Source organism: Perognathus longimembris, chromosome 8 (assembly GCF_023159225.1).
Source record: "Perognathus longimembris pacificus isolate PPM17 chromosome 8, ASM2315922v1, whole genome shotgun sequence".
Lineage (NCBI taxonomy): Eukaryota > Metazoa > Chordata > Mammalia > Rodentia > Heteromyidae > Perognathus > Perognathus longimembris.
This window is the reverse complement of record NC_063168.1, coordinates 4,503,788-4,525,655: the sequence shown is the minus strand read 5'-3', so window position 1 is coordinate 4,525,655 and position 21,868 is coordinate 4,503,788. Positions and strand designations below refer to the sequence as shown.

The 21,868-nt window shown below is 43.7% G+C and overlaps 1 protein-coding gene across 2 annotated transcripts in view; it reads left to right on the top strand.

Moving 5' to 3' along the window:
* Positions 1-21,343, top strand: part of Lonrf2 (LON peptidase N-terminal domain and ring finger 2) — a 32,467-nt gene extending 11,124 nt beyond the window's left edge. Inside the window, exons 2-11 of one of the 2 annotated variants that reach the window (XM_048352401.1) lie at positions 2,386-2,508; positions 6,013-6,156; positions 6,916-7,102; positions 7,395-7,497; positions 7,772-7,886; positions 9,432-9,553; positions 10,199-10,357; positions 13,112-13,274; positions 14,400-14,549; positions 17,983-21,343. In XM_048352401.1, the coding sequence (XP_048208358.1) occupies positions 2,386-2,508; positions 6,013-6,156; positions 6,916-7,102; positions 7,395-7,497; positions 7,772-7,886; positions 9,432-9,553; positions 10,199-10,357; positions 13,112-13,274; positions 14,400-14,549; positions 17,983-18,177 (1,461 nt within the window). In that variant the 3' untranslated portion in view covers positions 18,178-21,343. Of the gene's footprint in view, positions 1-2,385; positions 2,509-6,012; positions 6,157-6,915; positions 7,103-7,394; positions 7,498-7,771; positions 7,887-9,431; positions 9,554-10,198; positions 10,358-13,111; positions 13,275-14,399; positions 14,626-14,912; positions 15,532-17,982 lie in introns of those variants that run through there. The other variant, XM_048352400.1, reaches the window with a different exon arrangement.
* Positions 21,344-21,868: the final 525 nt, after the last annotated feature.

The window sequence follows — 21,868 nt, the reverse complement described above, 5'->3', positions numbered from 1 at the left end:
TGCGCAGGAAGATTGTGTAAGGGCTGCTGGGCTCTGACATTCTTAGGAGACGTGGGGTGCCAGGGAAAGCGGTAACGTTTCTTGTGTACCTTGGCCGTAGAGTCATTCCTGGCTTTTGGTCAGAGAGGCCTAATACTTCTTATCACACAAAGTAAACTTTGCCAATCTCATAATGACAGCTGAAATAGCGCTTAAAGACGATTAAGAAGCAAGAGAATAAAAATAATGTTTCTTCCCTTGAATCTTTGGAATTTAAGCCCCTATAAGAAAATTTAAAGGTTTTTACTACTGTGCTTGTAGGCTCATAATTCAAAATATTTATTCTCATGCCACATTACATTATTATTTTTGTTTTAGAAACATTGATGTGACATTATCCCAGGTAGTAGCCAAGCTGTGTGTACAGTCCTCCCTCCTTCCCTCCTTCCCTCCTTCCCTCCCTCCTTCCCTCCTTCCCTGCCTCCTTCCCTCCCTCCCTGTTTACTAGTGTACTTTTAAACAAAATGTTTTAGCCTAAGCACAGTGGCTCTTTTTTTGCTCAAACCTGGTGCTCTTTATCACGTTAGCCACAGCCCCTCTCCTGGTTTTGATGGCTAACTGGAGATAAGAGTCTCATAGACTTTCCTGCCTGGGTTGGCATTGAACCATGATCTCAGCCTTCTGTGTAGCAAGGATTACAGGCATGAACTATGGACACTCAGCCAAGTCTGCAGTTTTTAATTGGAGAATTTAAGGCCATTTATGTTTAGTGTTACTATGATAGAGATGTACTAATTTCTTTATTAGAGGTTTGCTACTTTAGTTATTATTGATTCTTCCTCCATTCTCATTTGTTTATTCTTCTGGCAGTGCTGGTTTAGTGGTTACATGTTGCTTTAGTTTATGCTTGTTACATAAGTCTGTCTCTCCTTTTAAAGGATATCTTGGTTGATGTGGTAATCTTGGTTTGCAGTTACTTTGTTTCAAGAAAAAAATAAAAGTAGAAATCAGCAAATAGGGCTCAGAAAGTACAGATCATGAAAGTCCTGTGGCTCACACCTGTAATCCTAGCTTCTCAGGAGACTGAGATCTGAGGATCGTGGTTCAAAGCCAGCCCAGGCATAAAAGTCTGTAAGACTCTCATCTCCAATTAACCAGCAGAAAACTGGAAGTGGTACTGTGGTCCAAGTGGTAGAGTGCTAGCCTTAACCTGAAGAGCTCAAGGACAGCGCTGAGGCTCAAAGGTCAAGCCCCATGACCAAAAAACAAACAAAAAACAAAAAAAAAAAAAAGAAAAGAAATAAAAAAGTTTGTAAATCGCTCTTCATCAAGCTTCATCAACTGTTTTCCAAATGATTATTATAAAGATGAAAGTCATGAAGTAGGAAATACTTGTAAGCATATATGTGATAGTCGTATATACACACACACATATACTAGCAAATATAAAGAAATTTTACCAATTTAGCAATAATGCAGCCAGCCAAATTAAATAATGGGCATGTGATTTGAGTAGATACTTTACTAATGAAAACGTAGGAATAGCAAATAAAAGATGCTGCACATCGTTAGTCATCACGGAAATGCATACTAAATGTCAGTGAAGTGCCACGCCAGACTCACTAGACCAGAGAGACTGGCCATCTCAAGCAGGAGAAAGCTGCCCAGCAACTAAAATGTATATGTCGTTGATGAGAGTGTAAGTGGTGCAGTGCTTTGGGAAAGTTTTCATTTTCTTTAGGTTAGTTTCTTAGTTTCCAGTCTTACATTTAAATCGCTTGCCTATCTCAATTTGTTACTTGTAAATGGCAAGAGATAAGGGTCTGTTTCCATCTCTGTGTGAATATCCAGTTTATCCCTTTCCTTCCCACTGTTTATATTAGAGAGACCATTCTGCTCCCATCATGTCAAAACTCAGTTCACCCTGAATGCATGAGATTATTTCTTCCATTCCATTGGTCTGTATATCTGTTTTCATGCCGCCACCATGCTTTTTAGTGACCAGAGCTTTGCACTACATTTGATGTGTCATTTTTGCTTAGGACTAATTTGGTTATTCAATGTCATTTGTGATTCCACATGAATCTGTATAAATTTATAGAAATATGTCAAACAGAAAAAGAACTTACGGATAGTAGTCACGTGAGGCCGGTTTCCCTTAGCGAAGCCTTCAGACCTGCTTTTGGCAGCACCAGCTGTGGAGACTCTCACACCGTGGTTGAAGGTTGAACTTCTGAGACATCGCCACATTCCAAACAGTTCACCTGTTACCATACTTGATGGGTTTTGTTCATTTTACTTAATTTGAAGTTAAAACAATAGTTCTAACAACTTTCCCTGTTGTAGTCAGGTATAGGTCGTTATTCTGTGGTTTAAAATGAGTGTTTTGTCTTTGGGTAAACGCAGGGACATCACCTAAAAGCCCAGGCTCTGGCTGGATTGGGAAGAAGCAAGGAAGTGCTGAAGGAATTTATCTATTGTCTTGCTTTAAATCCTGAATGTAACTCGGCGAAGAAAGAAACACAGAAGGTATGTTTTTTTTTTTTTGGCCAGTCCTGGGCCTTGGACTCAGGGCCTGAGCACTGTCCCTGGCCTCTTCTTGCTCAAGGCTAGCACTCTGCCACCTGAGCCACAGCGCCCCTTCTGGCCATTTTCTATATATGTGGTGCTGGGGAATCGAACCGAGAGCTTCATGTGTAGGAGGCAAGCACTCTTGCCACTAGGCCATATTCCCAGCCCAGAAGGTATGATTTCTGATGACTGACTTTCTCCCTCAGGTTTGCATTCCAGCCTTTGTAAAGCCAACAAATAGAATTCTGAATGTTCATGATACTGCCATTAAGACAACACACATGGTAATGATGATAAGGCTCATACATCTGACAGCTTCTTATTGGCTGTGCGTTTTTGTCCATGGGTACAGCAGAACGTTTCATGAGATAGCATTAGACACATCTCAAGTGTGGAAAAACAGTGATACACACGAGAGGCCAAAGATGGCAAAGTGGGGCCAGGCAGAGTCAGGGAAGCAAAGTATTGTTCTATAGTTTGCAATTTCAGGTACCGTGGCTGATGTGGAAATCTATTAAAAGCCATTGTGGTGATGTGAGGTAATAGATCAGTTAATTAGCCCGATTTGACCATCCTACAGTGTGTTATATTGCAAAGCATGATATGAACAATAAAATCATAATCACCACATTATGGTGTACATAAAAGATACCAGCTTGGCTTGACTTGCTATTTTCAGCAAACCCCTGCCAGCATGTTGTAGAAATCTGCTGTCTTACTCCTCATTGAATTACACTTAATGTAGGAATCTGTGCTATTACATCATTGAAAGTTGTGTGTGTGTGTGTGTGTGTGTGTGTGTGCGCGCGCGCGTAAACTCAGGGCTTGGGTGCTGTCCCTGAGCTGCCTTGCTCAAAGCTAATGTTCTGCCACTTGAGCCACAGTTCTACTTCTGGCTTTTTGGTGGTTAAATGGAGATAAGAATCTCACACTTTCCTGCCTAGGCTGGCTTTGAACTGTGATCTTCATATCTCAGCTTCCTGAGTAGCTAGGATTATAAGCATGAGCCACTGGCACCTGGCTTCTAAATACTTCCAGTGACCAGAGGTTCTGTTTTTATGTTTGACCCTTACTATTTTAACACTATGGTGAATGCTGTCATATATGTACTCCGTAATTTCTGTTTGTCATCAGCTCTAAATGACTCATCTTCCTTCTACAATTCAGAGATTCTGATTTGAAAACAGCCATTTTCTTCACTTTAATTATTTCTTTGAGCCAAACGTGGATTTTCTCACAGGATAGAGTTTCAGGGTCTCCTCTAGATGCTCTCTTGCATACCCTACGCTTCTCCCTGTCAGACACAGGTAGCAACCTTGGCCTTGCCAGTGTTCCATAAGGAGGTGGACTTACTTTCACCTTGATAACATCCCACTGTTGGCTATTGGAACTGTAGCTAGACCAAATACCTGGGGGGGTGGGGGGCGGGGTTGTTTTGTTTTGTTTTGCCAGTCCTGGGGCTTGGACTTAGGGCCTGAGCACCGTCCCTGGCTTCTTTTTTTTTTTTTTTTTTTTTTTGGCCAGTCCTGGGCCTTGGACTCAGGGCCTGAGCACTGTCCCTGGCTTCTTCCCGCTCAAGGCTAGCACTCTGCCACTTGAGCCACAGCGCAGCTTCTGGCCGTTTTCTGTATATGTGGTGCTGGGGAATCGAACCTAGGGCCTCGTGTATCCGAGGCAGGCACTCTTGCCACTAGGCTATATCCCCAGCCCCTCCTGGCTTCTTTTTGATCAAGGCTAGCAGTTTACCTCTTGAGCCACAGTGCCACTTCAAGCTTTTTTCTGTATGTGGTGCTGAGGAATCGAGCCCAGGGCTTCATGTATACAAGGCGAACACTCTTGCCCCTAGGCCATATCCCCAGCCCTAGGTGTTTTGTTTTTAAAAAACAAATTTCTATCACTATCTTTATTTTTTTCTCGTGTAATGTTATTGGTATTTGTTAATCCCGTTTGGTTTAGTCTGGTTTTTGTCCATCGTTCCTACTTGTCAAAATAGGATTTACCCTGGAGTCAACTCTCTACCAGCCCTGCCCACCCAGCCCCACCCGAAAATGTCCTAAGAACATGAAAACCTGTGGTATCTCAACTAATCCTTATACCAGTGTTTGAAAAAGCCCTAGCTTGGACGAAGCATGTTTCCAAATGTCCTAGAACCCGATTGTGGGTTCTGTAGATTCTTGTCTGTCTAGTGTGTTTTTCTTTTTTCTTTTTCTGCTGGTACTGGGGCTTGAACATAGGGATTCATCTTCTCATTGGACATCGCTGCTCATGGCTTGTACTTCACCACTTGAGCCGTACGTCCAGTGTAGCATTTGTGCTGGCAGAGTGTTCTGCCTAAGCTAGCTCTGAATTGAGATCATTCAGGCACTAGGGTCCTGAGCGGTTAGGGTTAGAGGCATGAGCCACGGGCCTTGGCTCCGGCACTTCATTCATGGCTGGTAGATACAACTCATCACAGTTAGTTCCAAAATCACCGTTAGCCTGCTCCTGCCCATGTAGTTTAATCCATTCCCTGCGGCCTTGCTGACGCTGCTCAGCCCCTGTGAGGACCCTTTCTCCAGACCCTGGGAGGGTGTCTCGCTCACTGCTTCAGGGTCTTTGGCTGGTCACACGCACTGTAACGTGAACAGCAGGAGGGTATTTTGTTTATTGGTTTGGTGTTTGAAGGCTTCACTGTCTCCTTTTTTCTTTCTTCAAGCTCTTGATTTCAACTGAGGCCATGAGGTTTGGAAGGACCACCTGGTGTGTCCGCCAGAATGCCCACCTGATAGTTGCTTCCTTGGTGTGTTGGGCAAGAGTTCTTGAACCAGAATTCTGGCCCTTTGCTGTCTTGCTTTTAGAGTTCTTTACCAGGTAGCTGTGCTAGTTCTGTCATAAATAGAGCTGTCCTCTGGAAATATTTCACTTCCATGAGTGATTCACAGCTTAGATTTAATTAATCTCAGAGCCCCTGGAATCTTCATTCTCCATTTTTCTCTTTCCAGTGAGATTTTTACATGGCAGGTATGTAACTTAGGGACTAGACAAGAAGTTGGAATGTTCCTATGCTGTCAATGGTAAGACTAAGAATGGAAAGAAATTGGAAGCTAGTTTAAAAAATGTTAGAATTTTAAAAGGTTGGCAGTTGGAATTGTGGTAATTATATATTCCAGCTTTGTAGGCCTGTCTGGCCACATTGTTGTTGGCTTGAAAACATGTAACCAATTTTTTTTCTTCCAAAAGCATTTTTTTTTTTTTGCCAGTCCTGGGCCTTGGACTCAGGGCCTGAGCACTGTCCCTGGCTTCTTTCCGCTCAAGGCCAGCACTCTGCCACCTGAGCCACAGTGCCCCCTCTGGCCGTTTTCCATATATGTGGTGCTGGGGAATCGAACCGAGAGCTTCATGTGTAGGAGGCAAGCACTCTTGCCACTAGGCCATATTCCCAGCCCCTTCCAAAAGCATTTTAAAATACATTTCCTCTTATAGGTAATATGTGAGGTGTTTTTTCCACCTTCAGAAGAAAACACGAATCAAAATTCATCATCGTCCACCAATGGCAGATTGAAAGCTCACTGTGATGGCCAGACAAACACCCAGGCAGAAGAAGACGACGACCCTGGGAGTCCTGAGGTATGCAACATGGAGGGGCGTCTCGAGTGTGTGTGTGTGTGTGTGAGAGAGTTCTGAGTGAGGTATGCAGTATGGAGAGGTGTCCCGAGTGTGAGTGTGTGTGTGTGTGAGAAAGAGAAAGAGAGAAAGTGTCAGTCCTGAGTCAGCTATGCACCGTGTATTTGTCTCTCAGCATTATCTTGAGTGAGCTTTGAATAACTGGTCCGTATTTAATTTTTCATCAATTATGCAGACATTTGGCAATAGATTGGCTTTATTTTTTAAGTCAGTTTTGCCTATAATCTGTTTTAATAATTAGCAACTATTTAATCAACAGATTGGTTTAAAGTGTTTGTAGAGAGTAGTTAAACTTTTCAGTGGAGTCACTGGGGCCTAGTAAGACTGAAGAATCTCTTTTAACACTTACACACCAGTCAGTTCAGAGGCCTGAGATTATTTTGGCTTGGAGAAAAGAAAGAGGGATGATTTGAGTATAAGATACGTAACACGTATTTCAGTGTACATTTTATATGTGTGATGGTTAGATTTTATGTTGTCCAGAAAGAACTTATTCTGTGATTTACCATGAGAAGATTCAAGTGCATCTTACCAGTTGATAGATAAAATCAGTTATGAAGGAAGAGTAAAAGCCCTTTTCTTTTCCAGAACTTTCTAGGAACAGGTTTCTGCATGTTTTGGGTTGTTGGCTTGTTGTTTGTTTGTTTTTTTGTATGCTGTGATTTCTTGAATATTTAGGATTCTTTTTTCCTACTTAATTAGAACTCATCTGAGAGAGTTGATATGTTTAGAAATACCAATTCTTCGGTTTTATATTTTATACTGGGACTGCACTTTGAAGAGGATAAAAAAGCATTAGAGAACGTTATCCCAGTAGCACCCAGCACTGGTGTGAAGAGACGTCTGCCCGTCGACATAGACGATGCCCCTGGGAAAATCCCCAGGAAAGGTAGGTGAGCCTGTTGTCATGGTGTTGTGTGCCCTGAAGGGATAGGATGATGAGTGTATATCATCTGTTGGTATTTGACATGGCTGGTGCCAGAAAAACTTCAGAGTCCTTCATAGAGAAAATTGTGGCCTAATTGTCACTTTTGCTCACGTTGACTATCCATAGAGGATGTTGGAATATGTTAACCAGACAGGAAACATTCCTTCACGGCATGGTTTTGTTAAACTGGCCTAACACATCGTGTCTAGTGGAAGTACACCCTTTGCATACTGTAACATGGAGAATTCTTCAGATGCAGATATCCCACCTCAGAGGACGGTGATCTCTAAGCTGGGAGGAGATACTGACGACTTCCTCATTGATGTGACTGACTTTGAGTGTGCCCTCTGCATGAGGTAGGATGCTGCCGTCTGTACAGCTCGGGAAAAATATTAGCCTTTCTAAGCTGCATACCCAAATGGAAGGTGCTTCTGATTGGGGAAGTGACATCAATCTTAGTGACTGATTTATTTTTTTAAAAAAAAATTTGATGCAGACATAAGAGGGAAACAGAAACAAAGGATGTCCAGAACAGTACAGGAATTTCGTAAGGCATCCTTCCCGAGTAGGTAAATGATGTGGAGGTCTCTTGTGGCTATGCCTTGATGCAGACACGCGTTTCCTCTCCAGGCTGCTCTTTGAGCCTGTCACCACACCTTGTGGACATACGTTCTGCCTGAAATGCCTCGAGCGCTGCCTGGACCACGCGCCGCACTGCCCACTGTGCAAGGACAAGCTCTCTGAGGTAACTGTGAAGTGGCAGGGGGGAATGACAAGGAGGTGCCGCCTACTCAGCCCCGAGGGACCGCCTTTCACATCTTGCTTTGCTTTTTGTCTTGTTGTCAAAGCCAGAGCCTCTGAAGACAGCTCATTTCCCACCTTCCTGACTAATCAAAATTATACAAGGAACATTTAGGTACGGAAATAGGTCAATTTTAAGGAAGATTTCAGGTTGTACATTGTATTTGAGAGAGGTTGTAAGTAGCTAACATTACTGGGCCCTTACAGAATATGTTACAAATGTTTGAGAAAGGATACAACTCAGGCCCTGTGAGTTCTTCTGTACCATGTCTCAAGAGTTGGGGGCCCAGTCACTTCTGTCTGTGCCTTAACAACCTAAATACTCTCATGCCTATCACTTGTCTTTGATCTGAGATCAAGATCAGTGGAATTTAAGGTCCTCACAGAAGCTACTTAATGATACTTGTCAGCCCATAGACAGCTGTTAAAGATACTGGCATTAGGTACCGTAAGAAAATGAACAATGTTTAAGAACTGAAGGCTTTTTCTGGCCATTTTCTCAAATAGTGAGTATGTGATCCTGTGTACCGGGTGCCTCTACACATGGAGCAAATCGCTAAACCTCCTGAAAGGGTAGAAGAACTTTCTTTCACCATCCATAAGATGAAACTAACAATATGTACCATAATTACCTCCCAGAAATTAAACTGCACGCATTCTTTAGTAGGATAAAGTTTAGTTTTTGTTAACGTGTAGCAAAATACTAATCATTATTATTGGTGCTGAGGATTAAGGCTAGATCCTTGTGTGTACTAAGCATATGCTGTATAACCCAGTTGTATCCTATAACTCTCAGATTCTTTTTTCTCTTTACCTATAAGAGGAGGTATTGTACTTTACAGAACAAGTTTTTAAGTATTTAACAACCTTTTCATTTATTGCTAGAACTTGCTAAAAGTAACTTGGGTGCAGGGCTAGGAACACGGCTCGAGTGGCAGAATGCTTGGGAGACCCCTCAGTTCTAACCCGTGTTGAAAAAGTAGTTGTCGAGCTAAAAAAACTTTCTACAACATCCATGCTTACTTGGCTGATTAAATGGCCCGTAGGGTTCTCGTGCGATCAGCCTTAGCGTGGTATCAGATGCCTTCTCCTCTTGGACAGCAGGACCCGTAGGAGGCGCCCTCTGCCGGTCCCCCTGTGTGGCTCCCTTCTTGCTGTCAGGTCGTGTCTGTCCTTGCCTGGAACACAGGCCCGGAGATGGTTCTTACTCTCATGAGAGTAAGAGGCACACGTATGTGATCACCGTTCCTGACACTGACTTTATTTGCCTCCATGTTCAGGGCCACTTTATAGTTGAACCATGCAAAGATGCAAAACCTGGAGATTTGTCTTGTCTCTTGTTTTTATTTCCATGGTGGCCTCATCACCAAAACAGCCAAGCTGGCCAACCCCAATTCTCTTTTATAAAGCCAAACCCTCAGGCCTCACTAAGTACTAATTTAGGATTATCACATGGTATCATTTAACTTTTTTTTTGTTCTTGTTACAGTTGTTGGCAACCAGAAATTTTAATATAACTATACTGGCCGAAGAATTGATATTTCAGTATTTGCAAGAAGAGCTGTCTGACAGAAAGAGAATTTATGATGAAGAAATGTCAGAACTGTCCAAGTAAGTGCTCACAGTGTTTGTCCTTGGTGCTGAGGCAGTCTGGTTAACCTCAACTTTGCAATTGTAAATAGGAGAAAATGTTAACTGCAAAATACAAATAGATGTATAATCGTTAAGTAATTATGCAGACTATTTCAAAAGCATATTTAAACAAGAGTATGTATTTGCTTTCGTATCTAAATAAATGACAGTGAGTTTTCCAGAACTGGAAAGGCAAAGTATGTAAGTGAAGAGCAGCTCCCGGGATGGTGACTTAGTACAGCCGTGGCTGTTTCCCAGCTTTTCAGATGATTGAAGTTGTGTATGGATTTTACACTCTTCTATTTAAAATTCATTACCTCTGACTGTGGTGCAGTGTTTGCTTTGATCAAGATATTTTTTAGAGTAGTCAAAAGCTGTAAGTTTTCTAAGGACTATAGTATAACAGTATGCTTTCTCAGATAAATCGAAGAAGGCTTGGCAGACATCTGGGTGAGCAGAAAGCATTCTCGTGCCCGTGGCTTTCCTTTTCCCCCTCGCAGTGAAACCGGGCTGAAGGTTTCCTTTTGTAAAAGAGAGAACTGGGACTGGCTGGCTTTGGCTGTTGGCCGCGCCCCCTCCCTTGTGTCTAACGTATCTGCGTTCACATTTGCCCTTGCCTTGTAGTCTGACCAGAGACGTGCCCATCTTTGTGTGTGCCATGGCCTTCCCCACGGTGCCCTGTCCCCTCCACGTCTTCGAGCCCCGCTATCGGCTCATGATACGAAGATGCATGGAAACTGGCACCAAGCGATTTGGCATGTGTTTATCGGCTGAACACGCGGGGTAAGAACTGCCAGCATTCCAAGGTCACGTGCGTAGCGTTGTCTATTTGGAAGAACAATTTAGGCGGGTACTTAAAAATCTCCAGGCTCTCCCATTACCGCCACAAAGACTAGGTTCAAGGCTATCCATAATGCAGTCCTGTTCTTTCCAGCCTCGTTCTTCTCGCTTCCACTCACCACACTTGCTGGTCCAGCCCCGTGCTCCTTGGCCTTCTCTGACTGTAGCTCTTGGTCCCATACCTCCATGCTCCCCTCTGCTTACACTTCTCCTCTAGCCCATCTGTCTGCAGACAGATCCGCTTCAGGATTTAAGATCTAGCAGAATGCATCTTTACTCTGTCTTTCCGTCCATGTACTCTTCAGTCTTCGAAGAATCCACAGCATCTTGCTTTTTGCCGATGCTGTTTCATCTCAGTTGTCTAGGGACAGTGTTAAGAGAGCAGGCAGCTCCCTCTTTGGGCTGATTTAGGGGCTCCAGATCGCTAATCAAGAGTCCCCTTTCTATTCATTAGGGATTTGTCAGCTGTTCCTGGTGAGGAGGAGGTAACTACATCCAAGTGCCAGCTAGTAGGCGAGGCGCACGTATCCAATGGACTCTGCACAAAAATGACTAGCTCACCTGCTGCAAAGAAGGCTAGGAAATGTCTTCACATATCTGCCCAAGGAGGAAGAGAGAATGATTTTTAGGACCAGCCAGTAATTTCCATCGTAAATACATAGGGAAGAGCAAACCGTTTTTAAAAATGCAAAAAAAAAAGAGATAAGACCCTTATGAATAAAATTCAAAAACTATTGGAAGCTCTAAATAAATATAGGGAAATACCATGTTCATGATTGCAAAAACCTATGAAAGGCCACTTCTATAATTCAGAAATTCCCAATAATATTCCAAGAGGATTTTTATTTGTTTTCTAAAGAATTCTCTCAAGCTGGTTTTAGAATTGGTGTGGAAAGCTGAAGACCAAGGCCAGATAGTTTTTTTAAAAAATTCAGTGATGGAAGGACTTTCCTGTAACAGCAAAATTATAAACCAAACCATAAGTGAACCAATGAAGCACAATATAGAGATCATGAACAGATCTGTTTGGCTTACAAATGGACTCCAGATTTACACAATTTTATGAAAAAGATAAGCTGTAAAAATGTAGTATCCACTGCCCAGAAAAGTAGTGAGAATACCAGTCTGCTGGGAGCTGCAGACACAAGGAGAATTTGCACCTCCCCAGGTTTTTATCCACAGGAAAGACAAGGTACTCCTGGAGGGGGCAGGCTCTGCTGCTGAGGGAGACACAGGGAGCTGTCCTTCGGGTGTTGTTACTTGTATAGTCTTACCCACCCACCCCTTTTTTTTGGCTGGTATTGGGCCTTGAACTCAGGGCTTTTGATCTGTCCAGGCTTTCTTACCCCCCCTTTTTTTTTTGGCTGGTACTGGGCCTTGAACTCAGGGCTTTTGATCTGTCCAGGCTTTCTTACCCCCCCCCCTTTTTTTTTGGCTGGTACTGGGCCTTGAACTCAGGGCTTTTGATCTGTCCAGGCTTTTTTGCTCATGACTGGTGCTCTCCCACTTGAGCCCCGCCTCCACTTTTAGCTTTTTGCTGGTTAGTTGGAGGTTAAAGTCTGGTGGACTTCTTTGCCTGTGCTCCTTTTGAACTCTGACTCTCAGAGCTCAGCTTCATGCGTTGCTAGAGTTACAGTTGTGAGCCCCTGGGACCCAGCCAAGGTCGCTCCCTCTTGAAGGACATCTTTGAGGCGCTTCCATTTGCCCCTTAGCTGTGGGCAGGATTACCTGTCAGAGAGCCAGGAAGGGAATGTTTTATTAGCTGTCTGTGCAGGCATGTCCAGCGGGTACTTGGATGTGCAGACTTGTAACAGAAAAAACACTCTCCTTTAGTGTTGAAGATATAAAGATGTTCACGCTAAGAACGTAGCAAACAGACGAGCTAGGGTGGAGGTCTTGACTCCAAATCACTTTATGCCGTTAAATAACTTGTTTAATGTCTGTAAACCTCTGTGTTTTGGGGGAGGCTTGAGTCAGTTCTGTAAACTGCTCTGCACAGTGGTTGGCTTATAGTAGTTAAGCGTGGTAGAGGCAGCACTGCGGTAATAAGTGTGGGCAAAGTCTCAGAGTAGACATAACCAAGATGCCGTCCTGGGCGGCCGCGTGCAACAGAACCAGACCAGTCAGAGGTAGGGAGAGCAATCACGCTGTAAAGAGGCTAAACAGGACGGTGCCACTGACTGCAGCCATGTGGAGGAGCTGGGAGCTTCGCTGGAGCCACCCTGGCACAGGAGGGCATGAAGGAGTGAAGGGAAGAAGGGAGATGAAGGCGGTGACTGAAGGCCGCAGCCTGGTCTGGGACGATCGGGTTGACCTGCACCTGTGCAGGGGCGGTGAACCTCCAGGGCTGGCAGCACCGGGCTTGGGTGCCTTGAGTGCCTCGTGCTCTCTGGAACCCCTGTGGGGACTTGGCAACCAAAGAGACTTCCCATCTCCCAGCTCCCTGCAGAGCACCGGCTTTCAAGCCCCGAAGCTCAGGCCCTCCTTGCCTGCCACAGGCATCGCTTATATTTATAGCACTGAACAGGAGTTGTGGACAGGGGTAGCCCTAGAGATTAGAGTCTTGCTGGTGTCAGGTGGTCAGACCTTTTTAGTCTGGATTGGTGCTCCTTTGAAAATGTAAGCCTTATTATCTAGGAGAATATCAGGGCCCCGTGCATTTGAAGGCATGACCATCTCGTCCCCTTGCCCTGTCAGGATCTCAGAGTATGGCTGCATGTTGGAGATTAAGGATGTGAGAACGTTCCCTGATGGGAGCTCTGTTGTGGATGCCATTGGAATCAGTCGGTTCCGAGTTCTGAGCCACCGCCACCGAGACGGCTATAACACAGCCGACATCGAGTATCTGGAAGATGAAAAGGTAACCCCACATGTACAGAGGTTCAAGCCCTCGCTTCCTTCTTCAGCATGGAAAAACCTTACGAGGCTTTCATGAGCAAAGTCACTAACTTTTTTCTTAATTCGGCACATAAGTTGCTTACTTTCCTATCAATTTTTGTGTGAGTTGGAGCTAGTAGAGACAATGCACGATAGGGCTGGGATGTAGCTCAGTGGCAAAGCGCTTGCTTAGCAAGTGCAACGTCCTGGGTTTGATCCCTGGTACCAAAAAAGAAAAAAAAAGAAAGAGAAAATGCATGATAAGGAAATAATAACCCTTAAGGAGCATGTAAGCCTATAGGTTGCAAAATGAAAATGGGTTCCTGATTTCTTGTTTGCTATTCTAGCCTGGTGGGGGTGTCATGCTTCTTCTATAAAGGCACACATGGCCCTCTGCCCTGATGGTTCCATCTACTATGGATTAAAAACATTACAAAGTTACAATTGTGTTTCTGTCATACAAAAAAAAGGAAAACACCGGAGAAATGCTGTTATCTTATAAAGTAAAAAGCTGGACTGTTTTACATATACCTTGATTGAGTGATTAAACTGTGATATAGTGAATATATAATTGGATTCATTGAAAATTATACTATGGAATGAATGCTAATGTTTAGGGGTCTTAGAGAAAAATCAGGGGGCAATGTAAAGGACACGAGATTTTTATACTCAGTGATTTTAACGAAGCTGTAGTGAGTAATGGGAGCAGTCCATTCTGTAACTCCACTCGGCAGATGTGGGGCAGTTCACTGGCTGAGGGGCGCTGAGCCCCGTGTCTGTCATGACTTGTGAATAGCTGAGGGGTGTGAGCCCCGTGTCTCTCATGACTTGTGAATGGCTGAGGGGTGTGAGCCCCGTGTCTGTCATGACTTGTGAATGGCTGAGGGGTGTGAGCCCCGTGTCTGTCATGACTTGTGAATGGCTGAGGGGTGAGCCCCGTGTCTCTCATGACTTGTGAATGGCTGAGGGGCGCTGAGCCCCGTGTCTGTCATGACTTGTGAATGGCTGAGGGGCGCTGAGCCCCGTGTCTGTCATGACTTGTGAATGGCTGAGGGGTGAGCCCCGTGTCTCTCATGACTTGTAAAATGCTTCCCCTTTCCTTGTTCAGGTGGAAGGTCCAGAGTATGAAGAACTTACCACTCTCCACGATTCTGTGTATCAGCAGTCTGTGTCCTGGTTCAGTTCTCTCCAGGATCACATGAAAGAACAAATTTTAAGTCATTTTGGGGGAATGCCAGACAGGGAGCCTGAGCCCCAGGTATGTTATTCTTTTTCTGTTCTTGATGCTGCTATTTCCTGCTGTAATATGCTAGACGTGCTATTCCAGTGGACAGTTTGGCAGCCGGCATGGTGTGCTCCATAGGCATGCTTATGAACTGGTTTCTTTCTCCCAAAGAGGCACTAGTAAGCGCCTAAGGTCTAAGGGAGAACCCGCAGCATTGATGCTAACAGTACATGAAGACAGTTTCCTTTGAACAAAAGACAAAAGTCACTCTGCTCTGCTTGGTCTCAGCCTTCATGCCACTAACACTAGGACTTAAATACCAATGTTTTAAAAATCATATTGACAGGAACATCATTTTGCATATGACATTGCCTCACAACTAACTGAACTCAAGAGAAAACCCCAGAATACCTGACCACTTGGAAGGCTTATTTCCTTGTTTTTCTGTGGTCACCCCCTTCCCCCATCTGTGATTCCTCCTCGGCATTTTCTGATACCTCCTTTGCATGCCTTTGGTGAAAATGGCTCTTCAAGCACTAAGTGGACTGAGAGGTGGGAGTAGTTTGGGGTTGTGACTGTGACTAGTTCTCTGGTCTGCACGTGGGGGCGTACCTGCCTTATTTTTAAAAAGCACGTATGTGGGGGGGGGTAGGTCTAGCTCTCAAGCTTAATGTAAGCTGGAATGTCTTCTCTGGTCTCCATCCATTTTTATCCATCTCTTGAGGGTTTTTGTCTTTTATCTCCTGCCTGAATCGGAGTTGGTTTTCCCAACTCAAAATGCCAAAGTTGCCTCTAGGTCTAACTTGACTACAATCTTGTCAAAGCCCAGTATCTCCCAAACTCTTTCTATGCTCTACTGTGACTCAGATTCAGAATGCAAGGAGATAAGGCTGCTTTGCAATTAGGAAATAAATCATTCCTTTTTTTTTTTCTGGCCAGTCAAGAGGCTTGAACTATTGCTCTACCAGTTGAGCCATAGCTCCACTTTTGGCTTTTGTTGGGTAGTTTTTAGAGATAAGAGTCACAGGAACTTTCCTGCCAGGGCTGGCTTAAACTGGGATCCTTAGATCTCAGCCTCCTGAGCCTGTAGGCCTACAGGGGTGAGCCACTGGTGCCTAGTGAGGAAACAGATCTTTCTTTTTGCTAGAGGTTGTTAATGCAAATTAATCTCATTGGTAGGCATATTTGCTTCCCGTCATTGCTGTCACAAATCATCACAAGTGTGGCAGTTTACCGCAGCGCGCATTTACTTAGGCGGAAGTGATGACAGGATGCATTGCTTTCTGGAGGTGGTTGGGGGATAATCTGTCTTCTGTGTCTTGCAGGTCATTTTTTGGCAGTACTGGGGCCTAGTACCTGCAGGGCAGGCACTGCTATTGGAGCCAGTCCCCAGCCCTTTTTGTTTTCCAACTTAGTTTCCTTTCAGGTAGTGTCTGGGGCCAGCCTTGCACCATGATCTTCCTACCTATAGTTTCACACGTAATTGAGACCGCAAGCGTGGATCACGATATCCAGCTTTTATTGGTTACGATGTGTCGTGCTAACTGGCCTCAAGCTACAGTCCTCCCGGTCTCTGCCTCCTGAGAAGCTCCTGAGAGGCCTGAGGCACCAGGCCCGGCTAACTTATTCTAACCTCTAAAGACGGCTGGCATTCCGTGGCTCATGATTACTTTTTCGGTGATCAAAACAAGAGGCACTACGCCTCTGACCATTCTTCCACCGTCCTGCCTCTCCCGACCACCGTCTGGAAAGGACCCGCCTGATTATACTGGGCCCCTTTAAACAATCTTGCCATCTTACGATCTTAATTCGGTCTCATCCTTCAGGCCCCATAGCCAGTTAAAGTACCATATTCCTATTTTAGGCATTAGGACATCAGCATCTTTGGGGATTGTTACACCAAGGACAGAAGAGTTTTAGGTAGTCTGTGGGGAATATTTTTATATGAGTTTCTTCTTATTAAATATGCTTTATCTTCCTATTAAGCTGAAGGCTCTTCACCTAAAATCTCAGCTACTTGGGAGGCTGACTGGAAGGTTGAAGTTTGAGCCAACCTGATCACACACGCAGGAACCCCTTCTCAACCAATAGCAGGGTGCAGTGGGGCATGCTTATCATCTCAGCTACTGTGGGAGGCCCAAAATGAGCAGAGGGAGGCTAGAAGTGGGAACAGTGCAGAAGAGGACTAGAGCCATGGTTCAGCGAGGGAGTGTCTGCCTAGCAAACATGAGACCCTGAGTTCAGAATCCCAGTACTACCAAAAATGAAAAACATGGTGCACTACTCTGTAAGATGAGAAAAGGAGAGTGCAACTTTATATAGGCCATTTTCTCCAACACCTGTGTGGGAGGGTCCCCTGAAGAGTGGGTGGTAGCTTCCTGACAGGGAGTTGAGCTACCTTCCTCCTCTAGGCTTCAGCCACAATGTGTTTATGTGTTTTTTTCTGATCACCACATTTGAACTCAGGGCCTAAGCACTGTCCCTAAAATTTTTTCGCTAAAGGCTAGTGTTCTACCACTTTGAGCCACAGCTCCACTTCCTTTTTTCCTGGTGGCTAATTGTAGATAAGAGTCTCTCAGACGTTCCTGCCTGGGCTGGCTTCAAATTGTGATCCTCTCAGACTCCTGAGTAGCCTGGATTGCAGGCATGAGCCACTAGTGCCGAAGCACAGTGTTATTGCTAGTCCTCTGGTGGAAAGGCATCCCCGGACTACCCTCCCTGGTACCCAGGTGGTACCTTTGGAGTAGGAAGAGAGAACAATCTAAGACTTTGAAACTAAAGGGCTAGATATCTTTGTCCCAATGCCAACATATGAAGAACAAGTTTATAGTTATCTTTTATTTAAAGCTCAAACCAGAACAAATCATGTGAATAAAGGCTATCTTAACGTATGTAAGAAAATACATGCATGCATGTATTTTTGTGTACATAAAATTTCCATATATAGATTCATGACATGTATATAAATGTATAATGGTTGCCACATATATACTAACCTGTATACATATACCTCTTTAATACATACACACATTTACCACATTGGCTTATGATAAGGCTAATTTTCTTATGGTATTCAAACCATCCTGCACACACACTGTTAGCCTTTATGATTTATATAGCATGCTTAAAACTCAAATATCATTAGCACAGAACATTGGGATGTGAAAGTAAAAAATACTTGTCTTTTCTCTTGGTCGGTATGTGCATAAACTCTGCAGTAGAAGAAAAGAAGCAACTAGTTTATGGAATTTCCCTGTAGAAGATGCTTCTCTTAGCAAGCTCTTCTTTTATGAGCTCCCCACCTCTGGATGTGTACCATAAAAGCAAGCATGCATTTTGAGGACTGAGTGAGTTGTGATGTCGCGCCACGATAGAAAGTGGCTTGTCTGTTGGTTCACGTGTCTGTCGGCTACACTGGGGAGCAGGCCTGCCCTGACAGCGCACTTTTTTCTGGTTTGTTTCGCAGAGCAATCCTAGCGGCCCTGCCTGGTCCTGGTGGATCCTGGCAGTACTGCCGCTGGAGCGCAAGGCTCAGCTGGCCATCCTTGGCATGACCTCGCTGAAAGAACGGCTGCTTGCTATCCGACGCATCCTGGTCATCATCACGCGGAAGATGAATAATCGCCAAGAGGCGGCGCCCAACAAGGAGAAAAATAACTGATTTTCTCCCTCTGTCCTGATTGCTGGAAGCCCCTGTACAATTGTCCATGAGTGCCGGACATGGACAAGTACCCATCATTTATTGTGCTCTGTAAAATGTTCATTGAAAAAAGTTACCAAAAGCTATCACACTTACCAAACACTTAATACTCTCTCACACTTGCCAAGTTTGTGCCTGGTGGAATCTGTTGCTCTACAAGGTTAGCCTGAAGTTCAGATGGAGCCCAGGGTTGGAAAACCTAAGAGAATCACTTAGAAGCAGATGTTTGAGGAGGCCACGGGCGGCATGGGACAGCCCAGAGGGCAGGTGTGGCTTAGCGTCCACAAGGAAGGAGAAGCTGTTCCAGTCAGTATCTCACTCTGCTAAGTGGGAACATGCATGTGTCTGTGGCCAGACAACAGGAGGAAACAGACTGTTAGATAGAACACAGGCTGACCAAAGATGCACTTAGGCTTTATGTGTTGCTGTAAAGTTGTCTGTGAACTTAAGGAATCAAACCCTTGTCTAGTGCAGGAGCTAAAATGAATCCTCACCCAAAAAGTAGCAATTACTGGATAGAACTGTGTTTACTGTCCTGTTTTAGTCCCAGGTGTTGTAAATTGCATGTTGTATTCATTAACAATGTCAAAATACAATATGTTTCGTGGATAATAGCAAAGTTGGAGAATAGTATAGTGAACTTGAGACTATATTTACACACTGAATAAACAGTGAGCAAAAGTGAGTTAAAACTATAAATGCATTGGGAAGGCAAACATGCAGCCAGACTAGTACAAGGAAGCCTTGGAAGTATAACTGTGTCACCGACTGATTGCTTACTAAACATTGAGGCCAGTCCTCTTTTCTGCCAAGATTTTCATGAGAAATCAGGCTTATCAGTACATCTTATGCTACTATCCTCCCACTAATATGTGAAGACGTTAAAAAGCTATCGTGAAATGATAAAAAAAAACCAACAACAACTGTCTATTCTGGGGGAAAACACCAGAATAAGCAAGAATAGGTGATTGATATAGAGTTTAAATATTCAGCTTTCTCCAATACCAAACTAAAACAGATCATTTTTTTAAACAAAGTTTTATGTTTATGAGACCAGGAATTGTCAGATAAGGAACAACAGGTGTACCTCCCAGCCTGTGATGTGTGCTGGTAATGCTGATTGGTATAACTGTGTGACTGAGATGTGCTCACCGCCCTCACCAGGTGCTGAGAGTTTCTTCTTAGTTTGCGAGGTGGGCATCCTTAACTGAAGGACGGTGAGAACTCATGAGCACATCACAATCACAAGCTTTGCCCTCTTCACTCAAGGTATGTGATCTTCAAGTTTTAAAACATGTTATTTCATCATAGAAAATATTGATGGGCTATGATCCCATAGAGCATTTTTGTTTGAAAGACCTTATGATATTTATAATTTGATGTATTGTAGGATTTTTTTCAGCAGTTTAAACTCAAGTTAGGTCATGGTAGTTAGAAAATACATTAGTGAAGCTTAACTGTACAGCAGAAAATTTAGAAGTATTTGTTGACTCAATGTTTCAAGTACTTAAAAGTAGTATTTTCTTAAGCCATGTAACCTAATTAATCTGACCACTTAAAAAACAAAACTGCTTTTCATGTGCAGAAGGCCTTTACTAGAAGCAATTCCTAGAAATTAGTAGACATTAGCCACTCTTCTCTAGAATTTATTTTATATCTTAATAACATATGAAGAATTGTAGCTTAGGTACCAGCGGCTCATGCCTGTAATCCTAGAGCTACTTGAGAGACTGAGAAGGAGGTCTGCTCTTCAAGGCCAGCCTGGGGAGAAATATCCCCTGGGCAGGGTTCCTGACAGCTGGACTGGGTAGATGAGGGGTTTGGGAAGGGGGGCTCTTGTGTGCCCCCATCCTCTGCTATGTAAGGATTGACAAGCAAAGGGGAGAGAAGGATCGGATGGAGTCTACTCATAACCTGACCGACGGAACCGTAACCTCTCTGTACAACTACTTAATAATAGTAGTATGCATTTTTTAAAAGATTTTTCTAGTCAGGAAGACTCCCAACATATCAAAATACCAAAAATTATAAAAGCATGATTATTTCATACTCATTCTAGCATTTCTAGAGATTTATTTTCTTAAATTGATTGACTTTTTCTTTACAAAGGACAATTGAAGATTTTTTTTATAAGTTGAGTTTAACCAAGTTGATTTCAGCAAGAAATAGGTTCTAGAACCAGGCAGACTTTTAAAGGCTCTTAGTTTTACTTCCTGGTCCCAAACGATTTGGGTAGGTCTTTATTTCTTTAGGTTCCTTCCAGTTTTGTTTCTGTCATAAACTTTCAAATTTCCCTAGGTCCCAATATCATGTGAGTAAATTGGGAAAGCTTAGGACATCCTGGATTCGAAACTCCTTGGTAAATTCTTTTTAGAATTCCTCTTTCAGACTGGGAAGTTTCTCCAGTGTGTCTCAGCTTTGCCCTAGACCGGGGGCAGGGGACACTGGCCGGCGGGTCACAGGAGGCCCCTGGACTTTGGTACCTGATGGGACAGCCATGGAGGGGTTTTTATTCTCATCAGCTGCTACCAGTCGTCTGCCTGTATTGATGATTTTTATGCCTTCTAATGATGTTATAAATCTCCAAATGGCCTTGACAGAAAAAAAGCAAAATTCCCCATCTCTGCCTTAGACCATGGAAAAAGCAGTTAAGAACAGCAGGTTTGGTCAAAGGCCTCACTTTGTTATAAGGCATATGTTTAACTTCCTGTTTTTAATTGTTGTTAAATTCTCCTCCTGAGGGGGAGGCAGCTGGGTTTATCATGGTCAGTGGCCTCAGTATTTAGGAAAGACAGATGGAAACTAGGAAACTAGTCTGTTACTTGGCTTTTTCTGAAGAATCTTTCAAGGAAATAATTTTTGATTCGTGTAGTCTTTTGGATGCTTCTATGTACCAGTTAAAGAGTGCACCCCACTAGTCTGGTGGGGGTGTTTGTTGTTCTATGTATAGCAAGTAAACAATTCTGTCCAAATAAGAACTTCCCAGTGTAACACTGGTGTTTCCTAGTTGATAATTTTCCTAAAATATGCATGTTTGTGCCCATAATTCTGATACATAAACCTAGCTGGAGTTCTAAAGTCTGGATTGTGATGAACCCCTCATCAAAAATAAAGATTTGAGGCCGGGTACCAGTGGCTCATACCTATAATTCTAGCTGTTCGGGAGGCTGAGATCTGAGGAATCTGGTTTGAAGTCAACCCATACAAGAAAGTCCATGAGACTCTTTAAATTTTTTAAAAATCATTTTTAAGTACTTGTACAAAGGAGTTGCCATTCAACAAAGCAGTTTATTTATACAGTACATTTCTCCAATTATCCACCAAAAAATCTGGACGTGGAGCTGTGGCTCAAGTGGTAGAGCACCAGCCATGAGTGGAAAAGCTAAGGGAGAGTGCCCGGAACGTGAGTTCAAGCCTCAGTACCTGCGGTGACCTCTAACTGAATCCAGTGCATTTACCTATCAAGTCCAGTTTGACTGAGCCCAGTTCAGATTCTATCCAACCGACTCGGACACCTAAGGCTTCTCTTCTGAAATCCAATTCACTTAGTTAAGAAAAAGAAGAGAGAGAAAGGGAAGGAAGAAAGAGTTTAGATAAACTTGGAGAGCTCAGCACATGGAGAGGGGCTTGAGATGAGAGGAGGAAACTCAGC